Source organism: Lytechinus pictus, chromosome 5 (assembly GCF_037042905.1).
Source record: "Lytechinus pictus isolate F3 Inbred chromosome 5, Lp3.0, whole genome shotgun sequence".
Classification (NCBI taxonomy): Eukaryota; Metazoa; Echinodermata; class Echinoidea; order Temnopleuroida; family Toxopneustidae; genus Lytechinus; species Lytechinus pictus.
The window spans coordinates 30,676,636-30,700,203 of NC_087249.1; the positions used below are offsets into that span (position 1 = coordinate 30,676,636).

General features: G+C 35.8%; 2 protein-coding genes across 3 annotated transcripts; one reads left to right on the forward strand and one right to left on the reverse strand.

Annotated features, from left to right (window-relative positions):
* Positions 1 to 102: 102 nt before the first annotated feature.
* Positions 103 to 10,194, forward strand: LOC129260300 (degenerin-like protein unc-105). 2 transcript variants are annotated; one of them, XM_064100230.1, is made up of 11 exons: positions 103 to 265; positions 544 to 1,024; positions 1,605 to 1,824; positions 2,362 to 2,474; positions 3,040 to 3,203; positions 4,183 to 4,381; positions 5,362 to 5,434; positions 5,934 to 5,991; positions 7,228 to 7,298; positions 7,765 to 7,840; positions 8,464 to 10,194. In XM_064100230.1, the coding sequence occupies exons 2-11, from the start codon at positions 631 to 633 to the stop codon at positions 8,620 to 8,622; spliced, it is 1,527 nt and encodes a 508-aa protein (XP_063956300.1). In that variant the 5' UTR covers positions 103 to 265; positions 544 to 630; the 3' UTR covers positions 8,623 to 10,194. The 2 variants fall into 2 exon arrangements, with proteins under 2 accessions (XP_063956300.1, XP_063956301.1); XM_064100231.1 differs by lacking the exon at positions 103 to 265 and adding an exon at positions 292 to 372 and having other exon boundaries at positions 8,464 to 9,540.
* Positions 8,943 to 17,121, reverse strand: LOC129260296 (peptidoglycan-recognition protein SC2-like). The gene is made up of 7 exons (XM_064100232.1): positions 16,849 to 17,121; positions 13,230 to 13,266; positions 12,686 to 12,849; positions 12,160 to 12,295; positions 11,390 to 11,480; positions 10,424 to 10,532; positions 8,943 to 9,604 (listed from the first exon to the last, which is right to left on the reverse strand). The coding sequence occupies exons 1-7, from the start codon at positions 16,987 to 16,989 to the stop codon at positions 9,572 to 9,574; spliced, it is 711 nt and encodes a 236-aa protein (XP_063956302.1). The 5' UTR covers positions 16,990 to 17,121; the 3' UTR covers positions 8,943 to 9,571.
* Positions 17,122 to 23,568: the final 6,447 nt, after the last annotated feature.

Sequence of the window (23,568 nt, forward strand, 5' to 3'; positions counted from 1 at the left end):
ATAAAAACAATGGGATGGTATTACCGGTAGACCAGTAATTTAGCAATTTCAATTAGTCGATATGAAGGCGTCATCGCCAACAAACCAAAAACCCCTATAGTTATACAAAGGCGACAGTTAAATAATTTTGCACTCAAAGGTGGTGTTCAGAGTCAGACAAATTGTGTTTAATTGGTTCCGACGCGACGGAACGACCCAGCCTTCATATTGGCTCACAAGTCTGTTGTCCATCCAGCCACCCAAGGCCAGACATGTACTATAACGGGTAAGACTTTTCATATTTTATTCTTCAAGAATAGTCATCATATTGAACAAAAACACTTTCTATTATAAACGGAAATAGAATGATATAAATTTAGAACGAATTTCTTCGTAGGTCATTCTTTTTCACATGCATTTCTTTTCTAAGAATTAAAGTAAAATATTTATCATAAAGCATCCGCTTTAGTTTTTATTACCAATAGTCATCCTTTTTATATGTTATAAATTCATAACTTTTATCATTTCAAAATAATACAAACATTCTTCTGAAATTCATCGCAGGTAACATGTGATCACCAACAAGAAACATCTGTACAGAAAACCGAACAGGGGATTTTCTAAACGGAAACGGTCGGTCTAACGCCAAACATGACGATCATTAAAATGGGGAACAGCGACAAAATGTCAAAGGACGATCTCGACGACGAAACCGTGGCAGGGGCCGTAAATGCTTTCGGTGACGAGACCTCGTTACACGGGCTAAGATACATAATCGGCCGTGGTCATCTGCTGTTTCGTCTATGCTGGCTAGCCATCGTTGTTCTCGCTTTCGGCCTCCTCGTCATCCAGGCGAAAATCGTCTACGATGATTTCCAAAGCTCGCCGTACTCGACCAGGATTGAGATAGTTTCTGAGGTGGTGAAGACCTTCCCGGCTGTCACAGTGTGCAACGACAATAAGATGCGAAGGTCACGGCTCTATGACACAAAATACGAAGGCCTTGTGGACATCGACGACGGTGATTTACCCGAATCAACAACAGGTGAGGCAGTTATTTTGGCATGCGCTTTTCAGCCAATTAATATCAAGATGTCTGATCTGGCAACAAATGTTGATGAAATCCTCTCTAATATTCGACCACCTAAATGTAAGCATTGATGGTTGAAATTCAAATGAGCCACTAGCATCCTATGAATTAAAATGCCGCAAATTAAAATCAATTAACAATAACTATCATCGCCTAATGAAACATATGCTCCACGTAAAATAATTTCTTCATTCAATCGTAAGCCAATTTAAGTTCAAAACAATTATAAATTTTGCATTTTCTTGTGAATTTACAATTAATTTCTGGTATGTTTTAAAGTCTTGAAATCTCACTCTTATTTCAAGACAAGCTGGGTTATTTTGTGGAGCACAGGCGAAGTGTTCTGCCTGTAATAGGTTGTCGAAATCTTTGCTTCAGATCATGAACCTACTAGGTCTATGATGTGATCGGCTTAGAACTAATTTTTGCAAAAAAAAACTGACAAGACGCTTAAAATGAAAAGAAAACCAAAACAAACACGCACTCTCCTAAACCAATTACTTGTTATTTTTTATTAAAACTTGAATGTGAAAAGAAGAGAGCTCGGATAGATCAGAAGACTCAACTGGTGCTGCCTGGCACAATGTCCATGACGAATACGACTGGAAGGGCTTCTATACTGCATCGCAAGCCGACGACTTCAGCGACTTTATCAACGTGGTCAAGCCATCTAAGGACGAGCTCAACGACTACGGACATACCCTTGAAGACTTCGTGATCCAATGCACCTACAATCAGAAAACATGCAATCTGAGGTAGATATTATTTCATACTTTCGTCGTAGGAACTATGTTCCCAATTTGGTTAAACTGTAATGGTTTAGAGGTTTGCCTTACGCGACGAAAAATAACCTGTTTAAATGGATATTTGACTGGAAATACTGATATAATACTTTATAATATAACATTTCTTGAAATTACGTCTTAAAAACAACTGAAGTATTCCCAAATTGCATTTAACTGCATCGATTTATGGATTGTTCTTTATAACTCTTGCTAGTACTTTTGTCGGTACTTTACTCCTGCTAAGTGTGGTAAAGGTGTCTTGCTCTTAGTTTGTTTAGCGTGATCGCTGATTTATCGATTGGGGATTGACAAACACGAAAGAACAATTTTTAATCTAAATCGTTTTTGATAATCGAAATTATGTTGAATGTGGTTTCAGGACTGCAAAGTTTATTTGATTCGTTCTAACCTATTGCATTCAAATGTTCTCCAGGAATTTATCTCTCATCCGGCTAATATCCCACACGTTTTACATTTTACGTCTTGAATGTCATTCTTATCTTGCAGTAAGGATTTTACAGTCCTGCAGAACCGGCATTACGGGAACTGCTTCACTTTTAACTTTGGCAGAGATGCCAACCATCAAACGGTGATGACGAGCAAAACAGGGGCAAGATATGGTAATTATCCATTTTCCTTTTACAGGAGGGGAGTGGCTGGGATGCCCTCACAGGAGGTCCATAGATTCATGTTTTTTAACATTAGTCTTGATACGTACTTATGAAATAAGTCGTATCAAGAGGAGAGCTGGGGTGGTTACTCTTCTTCCTTGTAATATTGATAACATATATTTATTTGCAAGTTTTCAAAAGCAATCAACCTAATATGAACACAGGGCCCTTTGATTAAAAACAAAGATTGGTCAAAGTTGGTCCCGCACGTGGATAGGTTCTGGTTGGCTTGGTTTTATTCACGGTTAAAATACATAAAAATATAGTATTGCATGATCAAATGATTGTATATAACTTAATACTACATATCATAGACATATCATGAATGTAATATAAAATATAGAACTCATATCGTAGTGATAACCAGTTTCAAATTGGCTATGGATATATAGCCATACTGTACTTTACGGGTTCCCTGGAAATAAATAAATAATATAACCAATGTTAAGATTTGCTATGACAATTACATTTTAATGTGTAATCACCCCAAATTATTTACTGCTGATTATTACAGGTTTACACATGACACTGATGATTGACGAAGATGAGTACATGGGCCTCTTGGCTCCAAACCGTGGTGCCAAGATTGTCATCCACGCCCCTAATACCATGCCCTTTCCCGAAGATGACGCCATCAATCTAGCGACCGGAAGTGCCATTTACATCGGGCTGCGAGAGGTATATAATAGTTGCAGAAGTAGCATCGGGATGGTCGAAAGTTCTGTAGTGGTAGAATAATAGTTTTGATAGTAGAGGTAGCAGAACTAGTAACAGTAGCAACGGCAGTAGCAGTAGTAGCGGCATTAGCAGCAGTAGCAACGGCACGCAATGGCAGTAGCTCCAGTAGTAATAGTATATTAGTAGTAGGAAATGGTTCTTCAAATTTTATACTAGTACCAGGAGGACTCATCATCACCTTTATCCAGCAGTCAAGTGACCTGAAAAACCTTTAATACATAAAGAAAATATGACGTTTAAAATGAAATGTAACATCAAAACAAGGAAGGTCAACGCAATTGTTATTTGAAGAGCGTTGTACATGATCGGAGACTTTCCAAATGACAATGCCCATCTGATGTTTCCTCTGCAAAATGTGTTTTTCTTCTCGTCAAGGGATCGTGATTAGGGTTGCACGATTACGTAAAAACAGCCTTTGTGATTTAGGTAAGGTAGTTTTGTTCACGTGTCGACATCGAGCTTTGGCTGTCGTTGAACGCAGTCAATGCCAATTTGCCACTGTGCTGCGTTGCGCTGAGTATGAGCGGGCACTGGAACGAGAAACCATAAATTGAGGGTCTCCGGGACGGGGAAAAATAGGAATTTGTATGGCTTTCTAAATTGGTGATGCTCTGGAACGGAAATTTAGGCTGGAAATGGGGGTCTCGTCCACGGCACATACTTACTAAGTATCATACATTTACACAAAATACCCCCCCCCCCGGGGGGAGGCTTATGATTAGCCGATCTATGATATAGATGAGTCAAGTAGGGTGACTTCTGGACCTTTTCCGGTTCTCTAGCATAATTTATATCATAAGGTTCCTTCGTTGTTAGTTCTCGTCTCGCCATATACAGAACGTACTTAAATTGAATATGAGGTTCCTGTTATTGGCAGAAATCAAGAATAATCCTAACATATATCTTTGGTCAATTGCAGGAGGTCATAGAGCGTCTGCCAAGGTTTTCACAATGTTCGGATGTGGAAAGTGCCACTGTCTTTTCGAATTCCAGTACCGACTACACTGTTCGATGCTGCCTGACTATGTGTTACCAGCAGAACCTGGTGGATCGATGTGGCTGTGTGGACGACATCATATTTGATTACAAGCAATGCAGTGTGATCAATGACACGGAAAGTAAGTCCAGTGAGCTCAGAGAACTGCATTGGATCCTGATCAATAGCAAGCAAATTCAACATTGGCACAATCATGTACTTAAAGATATGAGTTGAAATGAATATCAAACATGTGATTGATCTCAATTTGTTATACAGTAAGGAAGGGCCATGGACCATGTCTTGTATGTATGAGCTAGGCCTATATAAGCAAAGGGACATTATGTCGACCTCGCACACGTAAAATTCGAGAGCGGTGTTGGCTCAGTCGGTAACGCGTCTGCCCGTCGAACCAAAGATCGTGGGTTCAAGTCCACCCCGGGCGGATGACTGAAGCCAGTGCGTTGTGTGTAAACGTCTCTCCCATGTTTCATAGATGCAGGCTATGTTACAATGGAAAACACTCCGTCCCTCGGATAGGACGTTAAATGGAGGCCCCGTGTAGAGGAGAGTCACCACCTTTGCACGTTAAGGACCCACTGCACTATTCGTATAAGAGTAGGGGGAAACCCCGGTGTAGTGGTCCACCTGCATTCCCCCAATCAGTTATATCGGGAGGAGAGACCTGCGGGTCATAGTGATTCAGTTCGCTTTTCGCCTCCCAGGCACAGGTGACAGGTGACGCCAAAAAAAAAAAAATAATAATATAAATAATAAATAATGACCCATTATAATCCCCGTGTCCTTTTTCCCCTAAGGAATTATGGCGTCCCTGATTGGTTTGAGTTCATCTCAACTCACAGCGAAGTTTTGCAGTTACCATGGTTACTGAATGATGGCGATATAAAGTGAAATGATTTCAAAATCAATTCTCAAAATTACTGGTTTGTCAGTAATAAAAATGCAATAGAGAAGTTTGGGTATAAATAGTTGCATAATTTTAATGACTTATCTTGATAAATTAAGTATAAAAGACATGATTTGTGATGGTCTTATTGAAAATCAAAGCACACACGTGTGACGTAGATTCATTTTTTAAGGTAATCTGTTTTCTTTTTTAAGTGTCGTGTGTCTCTGAAGTCCAAGCCCTTTGCATCAATGATGATCTGCACTGTAACTGTCCTCTACCTTGCCAGTAAGTAATATTCAATTTCTTGATTAATGTCGATTGCCAAGAATATAGATTTGTGGAGAAGTTTGCCCTTTTAAGTTTTGCTTGTTGATTAAATCGTGTTTCTTATCTGTGTATTGAGGGTTCTTTCTTCTTTTTCCGTCTTAAAAGATGCGATGCAATTCTTTAACTTTTTGCACCTACTTTGTAAGGAAGAGTGTGACCTTGTGGCGCAAGTTTTATGGATCTAATGAATTTAGTTAATATTTGATGAGTATTTTATGGGTTTAATTGCGCTCCGACCAGTACATGCTGTAATTTCTCAGAAAATGAAAAGATAATCATAATCCATCAGCGATTGTCTTCTTAAACATGTCAAACAGGATAAATAAGCAAGATTAATGACGGTTAAATAAACCGATATTTTTGTCATGAAGGAAAATCTACCTGAAATGGGAATGCAACCTGTCATGTTCTTTCTAAGCCTGAATTATTTTCTTTCATTCCATCTTGCCTTGGCAAGAGAGAGGAACTACAGAGCATCGATATCATCAGCAGACTGGCCATCAGGGCGGTTCAGGGTAATGTAAAAAAAAAAAACAGGGACCAGTTTCATTAAGACTTGTTCATGTACAAATTTACCATCAGCCAATCAGATTAAAGGATTTTAGTAGCTTTTAACTGTTATTGTAAATTTGTTATTATAACCAGTTTTATGAAACTATTTTTGGAACCTTAATGAGCCTTAAAGGTCAAGTCCACTAGTAAAATATTGATTTGAATAAATAGAGAAAAAATCAAACTAGCATAACACTATAAATTTCAAACTCGGAAGTAAAATAAGAAAGTTACGGCATTTTAAAGTTTCGCTTATTTTTCACAAAACAGTGATATGCACAATTCTGTGACATGCAAATGAGTCAGTCGATGATGTCCATCACTCACTATTTCTTTTGTTTTTTATTGTTTGAATTATACAATATTTCATTTTTTAGAGATTTGACCATAGGGACCGACTTGACTGAATCATAAAGTATTAAACAATGCTAATTCCACATGTTCAGGGAGGAATTGATCACCGTTTCACTTGACAACTGAGCCAAAAGTAGAATATTTCATATAATAAAATACAAAAGAAATAGTGAGTGGTTGACGTCATCAGTCTCCTCATTTGCATACCAACCAGGATATGCATAACTGTTTTGTGAAATTAAGCGAAACTTTAAAATGTCATAAATTCCTTATTTTACATCCGATTTTGATGAAATTTTCAGTGTTATGCTTGTTGGATTTTTCTCTTTTTATTCAAATCAATTTTTTGTTGGGGTGGACTTGTCATTTAAATATCTTTATTGATAATCTTAGTAAAAATGAAGTGCATTGAACATTCATCAGTATGGAAAATACTGCAGTGTCAATATATTTTTCTCTTCAACATAATTTACCAAGCCAAAAGCAAAATAGCGTGAGCAGTGTGGAGAATTCAGTCCAGTTGCGACTAAAACCTATAAGGCTGAACATGAATATATATATTTGATTTAAGTAAAATAAAACTCATTTGGTTTTGCTGCATGAAGAAGAGTATTGTTTAATAGGAACAGTGACTGACGAATGTGTGATGTGAACACATTGCGATACCGTAACTCATCGTAGATATTTCAAATCGATTGAGATAATTTAATGAACTTAATAATGGTATAGAATATATAGATTTGTTTATTCTACAAAAAACTTTTTATTTGGGCTTGTTTTGATATATATTTCATATATTACTATGGATTTTGTATTTTTTTCCAATTTCTTTTTTTTTACTGCAGAGTCATCTTGTGCGAAAGTTTGTATTCGATCCCAAACTGCGTTCTATCTTAGGACAAGAAGAAATGTCCGCGTAAGTTAACGATATGAAACTAAAATTATAAAATGTTATAAAAATAATAATGAAGATAATTATTATAATTATAATAATAATTATTATTACCATTGTTACTATTATCGCTACTACTACTACTATTACTATTACTACTACTACTACTACTACTACTACTACTACTACTACTATTATACTAGTAGTACTACTACTACTACTTCTACTACTACTACTATACGACTACACTACTACTACTACACTACTACTACTACTACTACTACTACTACTACTACTACTACTACAATACTACTACTACTACTACTACTACTACTACTACTACTACTACTACTACTACTACTATTATTATTATCATCATTGATATATTGTTAGTATCATGACGAAATTTTCGATCATTGTTATTACCAATATCATTTACACTGCTGCTATTTTCATTATTATCATCATATCACTTTTTATCAACATCCAGGAAAAATATGATTCGTGTGATGATCTACTTCGAAACTTTGAACGTGGAGAGAGTTGAGCAAGTACCTCGATATACAGTAAGTAACCCAAATTTAAAAAAAAGATCGGCAAACCGGTCTCGTTGTCAGGGGCAGATCAAGAATATCATGGAAGGGGTGGGTGTCTTGAGGGCCTAAAAATACTCAATTTGGTTCTGGCAATTTGTTTCAAAGGGTTCTAGCTGGCGATGAATTATTTCACTTGTGCCGAAAAAAAAACTTGGCAAAAAATATGTTTATCACGTACGTTGTACTAACCGACTTTCGTTCAGATGTACACTATATAATGGAATTAATGAATAATAATTGCTCTATAGATAGAATTCTTAGTCAGATAACATGTATTATTCATCTTCTTTCCATCTCACCTCCTATTTCTTTCGTCATTACTGTTCTTTTTGTCTGTCTGTTTCTCTCACTCTGTTATGTCTCTGTCTCCTTCCCTACCATCAACTTCCTCTTTCTCTTCCCTGATTCCCTTCGTAATTATATTCTCTCTCCCTTCGCCCCCCACATCCTCTGTCACACACACTTTGTCTCTCTCTACCTCCCCCTCTCTTTCATAACCACCCACACCCCACACACTCACGATTCACCGCTCTGTCACTTTCATTTCTCTCCATCTCTCCTCTTCTCTCTCTCTCTTTCAACATCTAACCCAGATCCCAAATATCTTGGGTAATATAGGTGGGCTAATGGGCCTCTTCACCGGCATGTCATTCATCAGTTTGTTTGAAGTCGCCTTTCTACTGCTACGAGTCACAAAAATCACTTTCACCAAACTCTTCATGGCCAACCGAGTGAAGTCGATTGCGACCTGATAGTACGATCTAAGATGAATGGTTGTGCAATATCATTATTAATGATAAAGATAATATTACTCCGAATGTTATTGGAAGAAACTTATTTAACCAGTATTTGTACTAATGATATACCATGAATATATGGTAGTATTATGCGATTTGTTTGCCGGTGGTAAATGTAGCAATATGCATACCTGATGACTTAATGTTTTTAGAAGATGAGAAAGTCTACCAAACAAAGCAAAGAGAGAGTATTTCATCTTGACAGTTTTGGAATAACGCAAACATAATCAGTTTTACATTTTACGAATTACTATATACAAATGACAGAATATGTATTTACTGAAAGATTAAAACAATTAAATGTATTCATCAACTCGTATTATATGCGTAATATAGCAACACTTCATACAAAACCTCATTCATTATATAGCAATATCAAATAGACATTTCAGTAATTTTCGTTTTGAATAGTGCATTGAAAACCGAAAGTTGTTGGTTTTATTTGGGGCAGCTATTGTTATTTTTCCAAGAGGCTTTTGTTTTTTTACTAAAAAGAAGACCTATTTATATATTTTCCTTGAATGGAATTTTAAGCACCATGGAGCTAAAACAAATAGAAAAAGCGCTATATAAATCACTGTCGATTTTTTTTGTAAACTCCTTTTGCACTAAATATTCTAGATAATAATACTAGCACATCAATGATGTGGAGCTCATCATTCATATATTTTTTAAAGTGTTTAAAACTAAACATTTCAAATGATTTCCGATGTATGCGTAGGATGGTTTTATTTATAATTTTCTTATTGAAAATGAAATTAATATATATGAGTAAAAACAACATATTCAGGCATACTGTCATGAAGCATTAAGTTTCTAGATAAAATAATAAAAAAATCCTATCCTCGTTTCGGAAGTGAACGCGATGACCTTAAGCCTAGTAAGAAGTTGTATTTTTTTTTTGTCACTGCTTTGGTGGAAAGTGGTTTCCGGGTTTCTGTCGAAAGAAAATGAGAAAATTAGATTAAAACAATGTTAGAAAATTGAGAATCTTATTCTTGAGAGATGATATTCATTGATGATTTCTTTTTCGAATGGAGTGTGATCGATTTCTTAGCGCTGAAATAATTTGAAAAATCCCAAATTAATTGCTAAACATCTTTTCATCTACTTTATCAAACATATCAAGATTCATTCATCTGCATAAAAGGTCGAATGATAAAGTAAATAATTTAACCAGGTGATTAAGGTAAGTTTAAAAGTAATGAAGCTACATAGACTTCACAATTATTGTTTTTTTAATTTCATCAGATTAGTAAAAAAAAAGCATCTATTCAAGGTGAATATGAAATGAAATTGCAATTTGTTAAACATTATGCACATTGAATTTGACGTTCCGTATTGTTCAGGAAGTCAAGTGTGTATATACGGGCAGCTTTATCAAAAAGAAAATCCCCCTCCCCCATAACTATCCTCACAATCATGGACAAATGGGGTATATGGGGCATTTATTGTTATTTTAAGATGGGTTTTGGACATATATCATATACATGGATCATTGTTAGAATAAATCTATAGGAGTTTGAGTAATTACCTTCAATTTATGTGTATATTTTTCAACAAATTGTCGGTAGGTTCATAGTTTTTAAACAAAACCTGATTTTTTTTTCTCTTAGAGCGTATTATATAATCACCTGAAATTCAAGAATATTATTGTACGTAATCCATTTAAACATCATTGCGGAGTAATTCCTTATCATTTTGTACAAAGATGAGCTTGAATAATTAAGGCAAACGATTCAACTTAATTTCTTACCCAGTGAGGCCAAGTTTGGATCATGTCAAACAGAGCCTGGCCTGGGCAGGTCCTGTTTGGAGTAGCTTGACGATGACCATAGAGAATGTAGTCAGACTTGAGTTTATTGCTATAAAATGTGATTGAGAAAGAGGGGCAGAGAGGGGGTGGGAAGTAGAGGAGGGGGGGGGGGGGTGGTGTCAAAGTAAGAGGTAGAATGCAATATGCGAAAATATATAAAATACGTGAGAAAGCTATCAGTTAAAATCCTTCGTTCATTGCCTTACTGCGGACGGAGGAGGCAGGCGCAGTTGATCCCCGCTTTTTTTATTTTTACATTTCTCAAAAATCTAGTGTGACCAAGATCCGTTCTTTTCAACTTGAAAACACATCCCCAAAAGGAGACCAACCGCCTTCTGTGTTACAGGCATATCCCTCCACAAGCTCTTGCTTTTGAGGAATTACGCCTTCTTCTGTTTAACAAATCTTATTTATATTTCTACTCTTTTATGACAAATGATTTTATACAGATTATAATGAAAAATGATATTTTGTGAAAATAGAAGAAAATAAATGTTTATTCGAATTGAATTGAATTACATTAGGGAGGAGCCAGGATTTTCCAAAAGTGGGGTACACATTTTCCCGAGGAAAATTTGACAAGCGAAAAAAAGCTTTTTACCCAAATTTTAAGTCATTTTGTCCACTGAAAATTTGACAAGCAAAAAAACAAACAAACAAAAAAGGTTTTCACCCCAAATTCAAGGTCATTTCGTCCATGGAAGATTTGACGAGCAAAAAAAACGTCCTCACTTAAAAAAAAGGGGGCACACTTGGGTTAGAACGGCATTTACATTACAAATTTTGATTATGCCTCTCAAAAGGGGGGCACGGGCCGGATGTGCCCCCCCCCCACGGGATCCGCCACTGAATTGCATATAGGTACTACTACTACTCATCTATTTGTTTTGCATATTGGAGACTCACTTTACAATGGCACAGTTAATGATTTCATCGACAGCTTCTATTGCCTTCTGGTTCGGAAGCTTCGTTGTAAAATTACCCATGATAGATATGCCTTCAAAAGAAAGAGAAAACAGGGACGGTATATAAATCAATATGATGAGATAATAGTATTCCACATAATAATTGCAATATACCCTACACCCATCACCACTTAAAAAACATCATAAAAAATCATAATCATCACCACCACCATCTCCATCATCAGCATCATCATCATCACTGCCATCATCGTCATCATCATTATCAAAATAAAATCTTCACCAATATACAACAACACAATACTACTACTACTACTACTACTACTACTACTACTACTACTACTACTACTACTACTACTACTACTACTACTACTGCTGCTGCTACTACTACTACTATACTACTACTACTACTACTACGCTACTACTACTACTACTACTACTACTACTACTATACTACTACTACTGCTACTACTACTACTACTACTACTACTACTACTTCTACTACTACTACTACTACTACTTCTTGTTCTTCTTCTTCTTCTTCTTCTACTACTACTACTACTACTACTACTACTACTACTACTACTACTACTACTACTACTGCCACCACCACTACCACCGCCATCATCACCATCATCATTTATTGTCTTCATAATCATTGTCATCATCACCACCATCACCACAAACAACGTCATATTCACACGATCTCCAGCACCATCACCCTGTTAACAATCATCCACATCATAGACCTACCTAATGATCTGAAGTTATACCAGGGTGCATGACTACCCACGGTGTCCCATCCTCGACCTCTGTATACCAAACCGTCTTCGCCGACCAGGAAGGAATATGCGATGTCGTTCCATCCCCTGACGTCCATGTGGAAATCCTGAACGAGATCGAAATAATTCAAGAATGCATCCGAGACCAACACATTAAACTTCAATTATAATACTTGTATGTAATATAATAACAATTACATTTCATTTCAGATCAATTCGAGGTGTAAACTGAATTGTACAAATCATTTCAGAAAAAGACACGATGAACTTTTTTGTAGCAATATGAATTCACATAAAATAAAAAGTGAGTCACTCGCGTAAAAGCGACACATTTGGCTCAAAATGTGCCACTATGCGGACGAATTAGCTCACTTTTGCGCGAGTGACTCACTTTGTTTAGACTTGATTAATGAATTTCTTTCTTGTCTAAGAATGATTGTCCCTGTTGAAAGAAGGGCGGAGGGGAGGGGGGGGGGGGTGAAGAAGGAGCAATTTACCTGTATGGATCGCATCATCTTACAGCAGTCGTCAAAGGTAAAACATTCTGGCATATCGGTGTGATGTAATATCACAAAGGGAACCGGAGTTGCCATGTCTGACCTATCCTTGGCAGGTCGAGCACCCCACTCTTCACGGGTTACAACCCTTGGACACGCCTTGACTGTGAATGGTGTAAATATATACAAAATGGGGGCTAATGATGAAGCCCTTTTAAATTTTTTTTATTATGGGATGAATGACGAGCTGAATGATTAAATGAATTATTTAACCTGGTTTATTTGATTTTTTTTCATTTATTTCTGGACTTCATCGTATATAATGATGTAGGCCGTAACATTTTAAATGTATGTCTCACAAAATAGTATCAATGATTTAAAATGAGACTGTTAGCATAAACGTGATTGTTTTCGATTGTATTTTAAACTAGGGTCATATTTGACATGAAAGATAAGCTTCCCTCGTACTCATTCTGTCTAATACAGTGGATGATTTCATGAAATAAGCAAGTGAAACAGAATGCATAAGAGATGGAAAGCTTACCAACCGAATTCATCAATCTCCCACCGTCGATATCTGCCTGGAGTTGTAAAATGAATAATAACAAAATGACGTAACTAAGATGAAAATTCAGACTCCAGTTTCTAATAATCAATAATCTGTATTCAAGACGGATGATACAGCTTAATGATCAATACAAGCCTTTATCGATGTGGCTTTAGATAAACATCATTCTATTCAGCAATAGAGACTGCTATTGCGCGGGCTGCGCGTTTCCGTTTTACACCCTGGCGAAGGCATTTTCCGGAAAAATAGCCACAAAGCGACTAGTGAAGAGTCTACGTCTACGTTTCTTTACATAATCAGCTGGGCGCGCGATCCAAAAGTCCGCACCGAAGATATCCGCAGAACATACGTGCAAATGCAGCTTACAGAAGCTTCAGTCTCTGTATTTTGGTTGTTCCGCTGAACTATATACGTTGGCAGCGCGATTTTTTTAAAACTTTATCGCACATGATCGTTTATATGATTGAATGAAAACAAATAAAAGCTAAAATATTGAAAAATAAAACACATAAATACCTTTTTTCATATTATATCTATCCTTATATCTATCATATCAGCTGTCTATCCACTATCATGACTATCTATCTTATAAATCAATCTATGGAACTACATGATATATCTATCTGTTAATTTGTCTATCTACTCTGTCTCTCTCATTCTCTATCTACCTATCTATCTGTCTATCTATCTATCCATCTAACATCTGTCTCTCTTTTATTTCTCTCTATCCATCTATTAATCTACTCATGTGCAATATCAACACTGCCTCGACTTCCCTCGGGAGTCTATTTCCTCAGCTCTACTTTTCCCTGATTCGATTCAATTACTACTTTATTTACTTGTTACCATTGTTAAACGTCTTGTATTGCATAATGAGTTTTTTTTTCTGAAGGTTGCCTCCTATTCTCTTTCAAATTCCCCCTCTTGCTTTCCCTTCTCTTTGTCTTATCCCAATTTCTTTCCCTTCTCTCACCTCTTTCTTCTTAATCTTTCATTCCGCTTTTTTCTTCTTTGGTGACACTTTGTATTACTTTTGGCCCTTTGTATTTATTTATGATACATTTCTTTTTCATCTGTAGTGAATTTGTATTGTATTTGATATTTATTTATAATGTTTACTTTATATTTTGTTATGATTCTATTTGTATGTAAACATTCACTTATTTCAGTCTTTGATCTCAAATTCTCTCTATCTATCCATCTGTCTGTCTTTTTCTCTCTATCCGTCTATATATCTATCTCTCAAATTATATATATATAGATCTATCTATCTATCTATCTATCTATCTATCTATCTATCTATCTATCTATCTATCTATCTATGTAATTACAGTATCTATCTATCTGTTAATCTTCTCTGTCTCTCATTCTTTATCTATCTATCTCTCTCTCTATCTATCCATCTGTCTTTCTCTAGTTCTCTCTCTATCAATCTATCTATCTATCTTCTATCTATCTATATGTAACTGCAGTATCTAACTATCTGTTAATTTGTCGCTCTTCTCTGTCTCTCTCATTCTTTATCTATCTATCTATCCATCTGTCTTGTTTTCTCTCTTTCTCTATTTCTCCTTTTCCGTCCATATATATATCTATCTATCTATAACATCTCTCCCTCTCTCAAGGTCTCTCCCCCATCTATCTATCTATCTATCTATCTATCTTCTATCTATTTATATATCTATGTAACTACAGTATCTATCTATCTGTTAATTTGTCTATCTTCTCTGTCTCTCTCATTATTTATCTATCTATCTAACATCTACCTATCTCTCAAATTCTCTATCTCTCTCTCCCCCTCTCTCTATCTATCTATCCATCTGTCTGTCTTTCTCTATTTCTCTCTATCTATCTATCTATCTATCTATCTATCTATCTATCTATCTATGTAACTACAGTATCTATCTATCTGTTAATTTGCCCATCTTCTCTGTCTCTCTCATTCTTTATCTATCTATCTAATATCTATCTCTCAGATTCCCTCTCTCTCTCTCTCTCTCTCTCTCTATCCATCTGTCTATCTTTTTCTCTCTCTCTCTATTTCTCTTTATCCGTCCATATATCTATCTATCTATCAATTTATCTATCTATCTATCTATCTATCTATCTATCTATCTATCTATCTATCTATCTATCTATAACATCTCTCCATCTCTCAAGTTCCCCCCCCCCTTCTATCTATCTGTCTATCTATCTATCTATCTATCCATCTCTCTGTCTTTCTCTCTCTCTCTCCCTACTTATATCTATCTATCTATGTCTCTATCTATTTATCAGTCTTCTATATCTATCTTTCGACATCTAAGTGTATCAATCCATCAAACTTCAATTTTCTTTCTATTGTATGAATCTGTTTATTTTTATTTTGTCTGTCATTCTATTCATTTAGTTAATAATTTATATTTAGACAAAAAACTTTTTCTTAACTTTTCATAAAAAAAACCTAACTGCAAAAGCATGTTCGGATTTCACTCATATGACTGCTCTCTGTACATGAAATGCTCTGATCAGTAACAGTGCAGATTGCATGCGGTGGTGTGGGACTCGCCTGTGTCGCACGCTGCAACCAGCGACGTGTGTAGACTCTTCACTAGTCGCTTTGTGGCTATTTTTGCGGAAAATGCCTTCGCCAGGGTGTAAAACGGAAACGCGCCCACGGGCTATGCCATGCAGGAATGGGGATTCCCCCAAACAAGGGTAGTGCGTAATCAATAGTGGCATACAAACAAACAGTGGTGTACGTCAACACAAGGTTAAGGATATGATCATGGAGCTCTATAGTCCATGATGATAAATGGAATGGTTTTATGCAGGCAAACTACTGTGTGTGGCTTGTGCACTGAATTCGCTGGAGCGAGGATTGACTTTCCGCACTTACATATAGACATGCACAGAGGTAATACATTTAGATAAATCAATTATACAACAGTCGTAATATTAACAATGAAACTAAATATCATCATATAAATCACAAATTGACAACATACAAAAATTGTAGTATCTAAAAATATTGGAAAAAAAAACGGTAAACGAAATATAAATTAAAATATTACAGGATATAAAATTATCTGCGAAATAAAGACAAATTTATGAATTATAATAAAAGCGATATTAAGAGAAGTATACATAAAAGGTGCCCCAGAGGTGTTGAGCGAACTCCTGCGTTCATAGATTAATGTTTTTGTTAAAAAAAGAGTGAAGTTTATACTCACATCCTTATTTTGTTTTAATTATGTATTATGAATATGGTGTTTATATTAGTAGGTTATTTTCTATATAATTGCATGCGTAAACACATTTGATATTATGCACTGTGTTATATTTTGAACGCAATAATAAAAGCAAAATAAAAAACATTGTTTGATCTGTACGTAGGGAAATTTTCATCAATTGAAATGGTAATAAAGATTTAATATCACTTTTCTTCCGTCGAACTGGGCACTATCCTCATGTCACTTTTGGAAGGAGAGGAGAATACTAAGTACATGCATATACAACCTGATGCCATTGAGGATTTTATGAATGTTTGTGCGAAGTATACATACCACTTCCACTATCGGACAGTTTTCATTGAATTAAAAAGCTCGATACATACCTTCCAGTGTTTGTGATCATTCTGAATATCCTTCCTTCCATCACAGATTGCCTTGCAGACGACAAGAATAAGAACTACTGTTAAATTACACTTCCACATAATTTCGCCGATATCAGTCACAATATGCCGTGTATCATTCATTCAACTAATATGAGCTAGCTAACAGGAATACACAAGAGATTAAACACAAAAGCTGCATTCGTGTCCCCATTCTTCTCTTTTTCCCTTATATCGAGCATGTTTTATGTTTGTTCAATACTCCCACGATAATTTATCGCAGAGTACTTCCTTTTTAATCTCAAGTTTTTATTTTTGCAAAGAGAAGCTAAAAAGAGATCTTTAAATAGATCTATGTATGTAATCGAAACTGCAATGTTGTATTCTAATATACTGATTAGCCTAGCACCTGCAGGATCGTTGGATAGATTTCCATGGCAGCATATAGGCAGGAATCGTTTTCCTATAGGGGGGGGGGTTAAATTACTTAGAATGTTGAAGCATAATAATACGAGCGAGTGAGCAATGCGGTCGAGCTGATTGCCAAAGTGTGGTTTTGATAATTGAAATGAATGGGTCTGTTTGCACAATATGGGTAACACTTAATGGAAATTTTCGACGGAAAGGTAAGTTTGCGAATTTTAAGGGGGGGGGGGCAAAATAATAATTAAAAATCAACATAGCATCAGGCCGACTAGATTATTTTAGATCCTTGTGTTTTGACAGACGCGGATCACAGGGAGCGGGGTACAATGTATACATAAATCATTCCAAATATTTCCCAGTGGTATGAACTGAGGGAGAGGGGCTGACAGAAAAAAAATGAGGGGTAACCTTTTCTGGTTTGCATATTTTAGGAGAGAGAGGACAAAGGTTACTGTTGGATGTGATATTAATTTTTTGTCAGTAATTTATATTTATAGACACACCCCCTCCTTGACAACATGCATTCGCACTAGTGTCCATGTAAATACAATTTGGTAAAGACTGGAATCGTAATATATTTTTTATGGAAAAAATAACATTATATACATTTGATGAAGTGTAAGCAATACAATATAATCTTCGTGTGATATTTTGAAGGTAAGGCACGCATTTATTACGAGTGACTGTTTGTGCCGAAACGACAATGACGGAAAGTTTATACAGTAGGCCTACATAAATCAGCAAAATAAATATCGTTACTTCTACTGTAATAATATCATAAACATGATAAATATAGATGGATTAGGAATGGAATCCAGAATCAAGACATGACAGAAGTGTCTAACAATAATTTTGATTTTTTTCGTCTCTGAGACCCCCCCCCCCATAAGTTTGTCACTCAAAATGTGTGTCAATTTCTCAAGAATGCAAGGGAAAATGGGTTCGATTGTTAAGGGATTATTTTTTTATAAAAATGTTTTAGAAAACTATAACACGGTTAAAGGGGCACTTTAAAAGGGTAGAGAAGCGAGCCAAATTTGGGCTATAAAGGGAGGGGCACAAGCCTTTGCTTATGACATGTATTCAAATTCCAAATATTCTATTTTTGCAGGTCTTTTAAGGTATATATAGAGATACGACATAATGCACTGAACTATATTGCAGGCAACAAAGATGGGAGTAATTGAGAAATAATAATTTAATTTTGTAGTCTACCAATAACTTTAATTATCTGATGGGCGAGGGGAATATAAAACCAAGGTGGTAATAGTAAATGAACCAATATTGTAAATAATGGATAAAGGCATATTGGCAATTACGTAATAATTAATGGAAATGACTGTTTGCTTTTGTGTTTAGATTTAACGTCTTCGCTGAAATGGGGAATTTTTAAAAACAGTAAAACGTTGGCATTCATACAGTAATGTTTTATAAAATCAGTCAAAAGGGGGGTGAATATGGTAAAGATTTTTGCATTATTCTGGTTGAAAAATAAGAATGATGAAGAGCTATTAAGTTGCCATTCTGTAATACTCAAATTAGCAATCATATGCATCCATTTTTTATCGACAATAAATGTAAGAAAATCGTCTTTTCTTGGTTATTGATAAAGATTCAGCGCATAATGGCAGATCCAAGGGGAATGATATCTAAGGAAAGAACAAAGCGCCCCCTCCTGGATTTAATTTCTCTTCTCAACCAATATTTAAATGCATTTTTCTTTCAACCTTTACGAAAAATACATAAGCTCGATGCAAAATCCATTAATCTCAATAAAAAGTTCGATCCCCATTTTCGGCCCAGAAACTCGCGACTCTTGCGAAATTTACGTAATTAGCATAATTAGCATAATTCACCATTTTAGAAACTTAAAGGAATCATTGATTATACGGTACCCTTTGTGGGTTCTTTTTAGTGCTCAGTTACCTGAGTACAGACTATTTGACAAATAAATTTTCGTCACACTGATCGGGAAATGTTTTTTTTTACCCAAAAGTACCCAAAATATTCAGCCATCGCCACAATATGGCAAAAATAGCCCCTAAGAATAAAAATGTATTCCTTTCCTGGATCAAGTAAATACATGCATGTAGATTTGTAAATGAATTATGACAGCATAATTAAAAAAAATCATGGCATAGATAAGAAAAATTTTAAGAGGAGGCTGCTGATTAGCTAAAAGTCTGATTATCAAAACATTCTCATTTTCTGCCATTTGGTGCAAGCCTTATTTTTAACCCCTGACAAAAAATGTTCGTGTTCGCTCAAGCACAAACGACACTTGTTGTTCTAAAAGCATTTAAAGATAAGATTTAAGAGCATCTATTAACATAAAAAATAGACATCATAATTTCAAACAAAATTTTGATAGACTTTTCTGTCTGTCCTGTTTTTATTGATACGCACTGTATAATGGAATTAATGAATAATAATTTCTCTATAGATAGAATTCTTAGTCAGATACCATGTATTATTCATCTTATTTCTATCTCACTTCCTCTTTCTTTGTTCATTTCTTGTTTTTGTCTGTCTGTTTCTCTCACTCTGTCATGTCTCTGTCTTCTTCCTTACCTTCAAATTCCTCTTTCTTTTCCCTGATTTCCTTCATAATCATCTTCTCTTTTCCTACGTTACCCACACCCTCTGTCACACACACACACCTTATCTCTCTCTCTCTACCTCCCTCCCCCTCTCATAACCACCCACACCCCACACACTCACGATTCACCGCTCTGTCACTTTCATTTCTCTCCATCTCTCTTTTTCTTTCCCTCTTTCAACATCTAACCCAGATCCCAAACATCTTGGGTAATATAGGTGGGCTGAAAGGGCCTCTTCACCGGCATGTCATTCATCAGTTTGTTTGAAGTCGCCTTTCTACTGCTACGAGTCACAAAAATCACTTTCACCAAACTCTTCATGGCCAACCGAGTGAAGTCGATTGCGACCTGATAGTACGATCTAAGATGGATGGTTGTACAATATCATTATCAAATATATTCATCAACTCGTATTATATATGTAGCATAGCAAAATTTCATATAAAACCTTATTCATTACATTACATAGCTATATATATATACATATTTCCGTAAATTTTGTTTTAAATAGTGCATTGAAAAGCGAAAGTTGTTGGTTTTATTTGGTGAAGCTTTGAGTCAAACAGTAATATCCTATTGTTATTTGTCATAATTCTTTATAAAAAGGCCTATTTGTATATTTTCTTTGAATTGAATTTAAGTACCATGGAGATAAAACAGAATTGATAAAAATGCTATATAAATCAAGCTATTATTATTATATTTTTTATAAACTCCTATTGCACTAAGTATGACTCTGTGATTTATTTTTTAAGTGTTAATAACTAAACATTTCAAATGATTTCCGATGTCTGCGTAGGATGGTTTTATTTACAATTTTCATATTGAAAAATCAAATAAATATCATTAAAAAAATTACTCAGGCATACTCTCACGAAGTGTACAGTTTGCAAAATATAATTTTTCTATTGATATCAGTCATAATTTGCTAAAGGAGCGAAGCGTTAAGTTTCTGGAGAAAATACATAAGAAAGAAATTCTTTATGTTCTTTGATTATTAAATAGTCTGATCGTCGTTACGGAAGTGAACACGATGACCTAAGCCTAGTAAGAAGTTGTATTTTTTTGTCTGTCACTGCTTTGGTGGAAAATGGTCTCCGGGTTTCTGTCGAAAGAAAATGAGAAAATGATAGAAAAGAAAGTTATAAAAAAAATTGAAAATTGAGAATTTTATTCTTTAGAGATAATATTCATTGATGATTTTTTTTCCGAATGGAGTGTTATCAATTTCTTAGAGCTGAAATAATTTTGAAAAATCCCAAATTGATTGCTAAAAATCTTTTCATCTACTTTATCAAAAATATCATGGATCATTCATCTGCATAAAAGTTCGAATGACAGATTAAATAATGTAACCAGGTGATTAAGGTAAAATAAAAAGTAATGAAGCTACATAGACTTCACAATTATTGTTTTTTTTTATCAGATTAGTAAAAAAAAACATCTATTCAAGGTGAATATGAAATGAAATTGCAATTTGTTCAACATTTTGCATATCAAATTTGACGTTCCATATTCTTCAGGACGTCAGATGTGTATTAATGTTGGGCAACGTATACTGTCCACTGTTTTGGGTAATGTATGTTGGTGCAAGATATAAATATATATTCTCGGCAATTATTATCCAATTGAGCAAATTTATTACCCAATTATTAGTTTGTATTACCCAATTTGGACAGATTTTAACCAATAGTTATGCGGACAGTATGTTTTTCAGGGTTGGTTAAAATTTGGGCATTTTTGCCCAACTATATATATTAAGAGTGTATCAAAAAGAAAATTCCCCTCCCCACAACTATCCTCACAATATTATGGATATATGTGGTATTTGGGGCAGTTATTGTTGTTTTCAGATGGGCTTTGGACATATATCATATACATGGATCATTGTTAGAATATATATACAGTGCGTCCCAGAAAAAACGAAACCGAGATTTAGCGATGATTTATCATAACTTAATCATAAATAAAATAGACAAATGACCTACCAATGTAAAGCTTAGAATCTCCTCTTTTATCTGGTATTACTTAGATTATTCCTCATTCACGCATGATTGAGCAAAAACAATTCGAAGAAAGGATGCCAAAAACTCATTTGGCGGGGGTATCTGAATTTCAAAAAGAAAATCACATGACTAAAAAGTTCAATATCTTCTCTTTTCTTTGATACCTAAATCACAGAAAATGGTCAAGTAGTAAAAAAGTTACGATCCCTCGAAACAATGCTTGTATTTCCATAATTTCATTAAATAAACGTGTTTTCACCGGTTTCCCACTGAAGCTATCGCACGGTAACAAAAGACTTAATGTATTTTAAAGACGACTCGGCGATTTAAAATTAGTCGGAGAACAATGCCAGGTCATGAAGGTATTTGTAATTTGGAATGGCGCGGTTGACGAGGTGATACGTCACAATGGAGCGCCAGCCTGTTTGGTTTATGCGCACAATGATAATAATTTGTACTGGGCGCAAGGAGCGCGCATGTTTTGGCGCGCGCGCCTAGGTGTGAAGGCGCGAAAAATCCTTCATTTTAGTCTTGGCTTTCAACGGAGATGAACGTCCAAAATATTCGCTTGTAATTTTTCTTACGACCTTGCATTTTTGAAGACGTCGTAATCTACAAAGAACAACGAAATCTACAAGAATTTTTTGTTGAAACCATCATCGATAGGGACTCACAACAATTTCGCTTATGAAGCTGAAAATGCAGTCCGAATTACTTGATGATGCTCTATTTCTTGCCTGGCCTAACATTAACAATTATAACTCGTCTGCTTTGACTTTGAACCAAGTTTAATACGACGGGGAGCGACCGTATCGATTACAGCAGTCAGCAGATCGGCTGGGCCCTAACTTTGAGCTGTTTGGTTTCAGCAACGATGGGAACGAATGATGAGAATGTGACTCAAGCTGCTAGGTGGAATTCAGTTCATTCGGCTTTTCATAAGCCTGGAATTTTTATTGAGTCTGAGAGTCTTGTCGTTAACGAGCAGGATTTGGGACTGGCAACAGCCAACCCAGCCAACAAAACATTTGAGCACGGGCCCTGGCACAAGGTTAGAGACTAGGCCTAGGCCTACATTGGCAACGAAATCATGCATAAGTTAGACATTGTCGGCGACGCCATGATACAGTCGACTATGATTCATCATGATCACCCAATGATATGACTATGAGTATTGAATGTTTGTCGGAAGTCAGAGGTCCTACTCCTGAGGCTGAGTCCGAGCTCTCGAGTCTGCTTGTGGGAGGTGAGGCGACGGTCTGGATTGGCAGACGGAACGGGGAACGGGGTACTCGTGGTCGGTACCACTACCAGACAATTCACAAGTTCCAGTCTCTACAAGACCTAGCCTATCCGGTGAGTACGAAGCAGGAATAGATCTAGGCTAGACTCAGTCTAGATTTAGGTCTACGGTTTAGTGTCAAATAGTATAGGCCTAGTAGGTCTAGGCCTAACGCTAAGCCTATTGATGTAGTGCTAACTTAGTCTTAGAGTTAGAGTAGAAGTTAGGCTTAAATGAATCGTAGAAGAGGCCTGCTTTGTAACGAGCAGGTAGGCCTGTCTAGGCCTGGCTTTAGATTTCGAACAAAATCATGTTCTTATTGGTCAGGAGTTAATAGGCTCTGAGTCCTTTTCATTTCAATTTCATGGCCCGTCAACCCCCCCCCCCCGTTTTCACGTTAGAACGCGAA

Excerpts from the sequence above, each read along its gene's own strand:
- LOC129260300 (XM_064100230.1), top strand. The coding sequence starts at position 631 with ATGACGATCATTAAAATGGGGAACAGCGACAAAATGTCAAAGGACGAT. Across the intron at positions 5,992-7,227 it reads GGCCATCAGGGCGGTTCAGG|AGTCATCTTGTGCGAAAGTT; the intron begins GTAATGTAAAAA and ends TTTTTACTGCAG. Across the intron at positions 7,841-8,463 it reads AGCAAGTACCTCGATATACA|ATCCCAAATATCTTGGGTAA; the intron begins GTAAGTAACCCA and ends CATCTAACCCAG.
- LOC129260296 (XM_064100232.1), bottom strand. The coding sequence starts at position 16,989 with ATGAATGATACACGGCATATTGTGACTGATATCGGCGAAATTATGTGG. Across the intron at positions 10,533-11,389 it reads ATTAACTGTGCCATTGTAAA|CAATAAACTCAAGTCTGACT; the intron begins GTGAGTCTCCAA and ends CACATTTTATAG. Across the intron at positions 9,605-10,423 it reads TCCAAACTTGGCCTCACTGG|AAACCCGGAAACCACTTTCC; the intron begins GTAAGAAATTAA and ends TTCTTTCGACAG.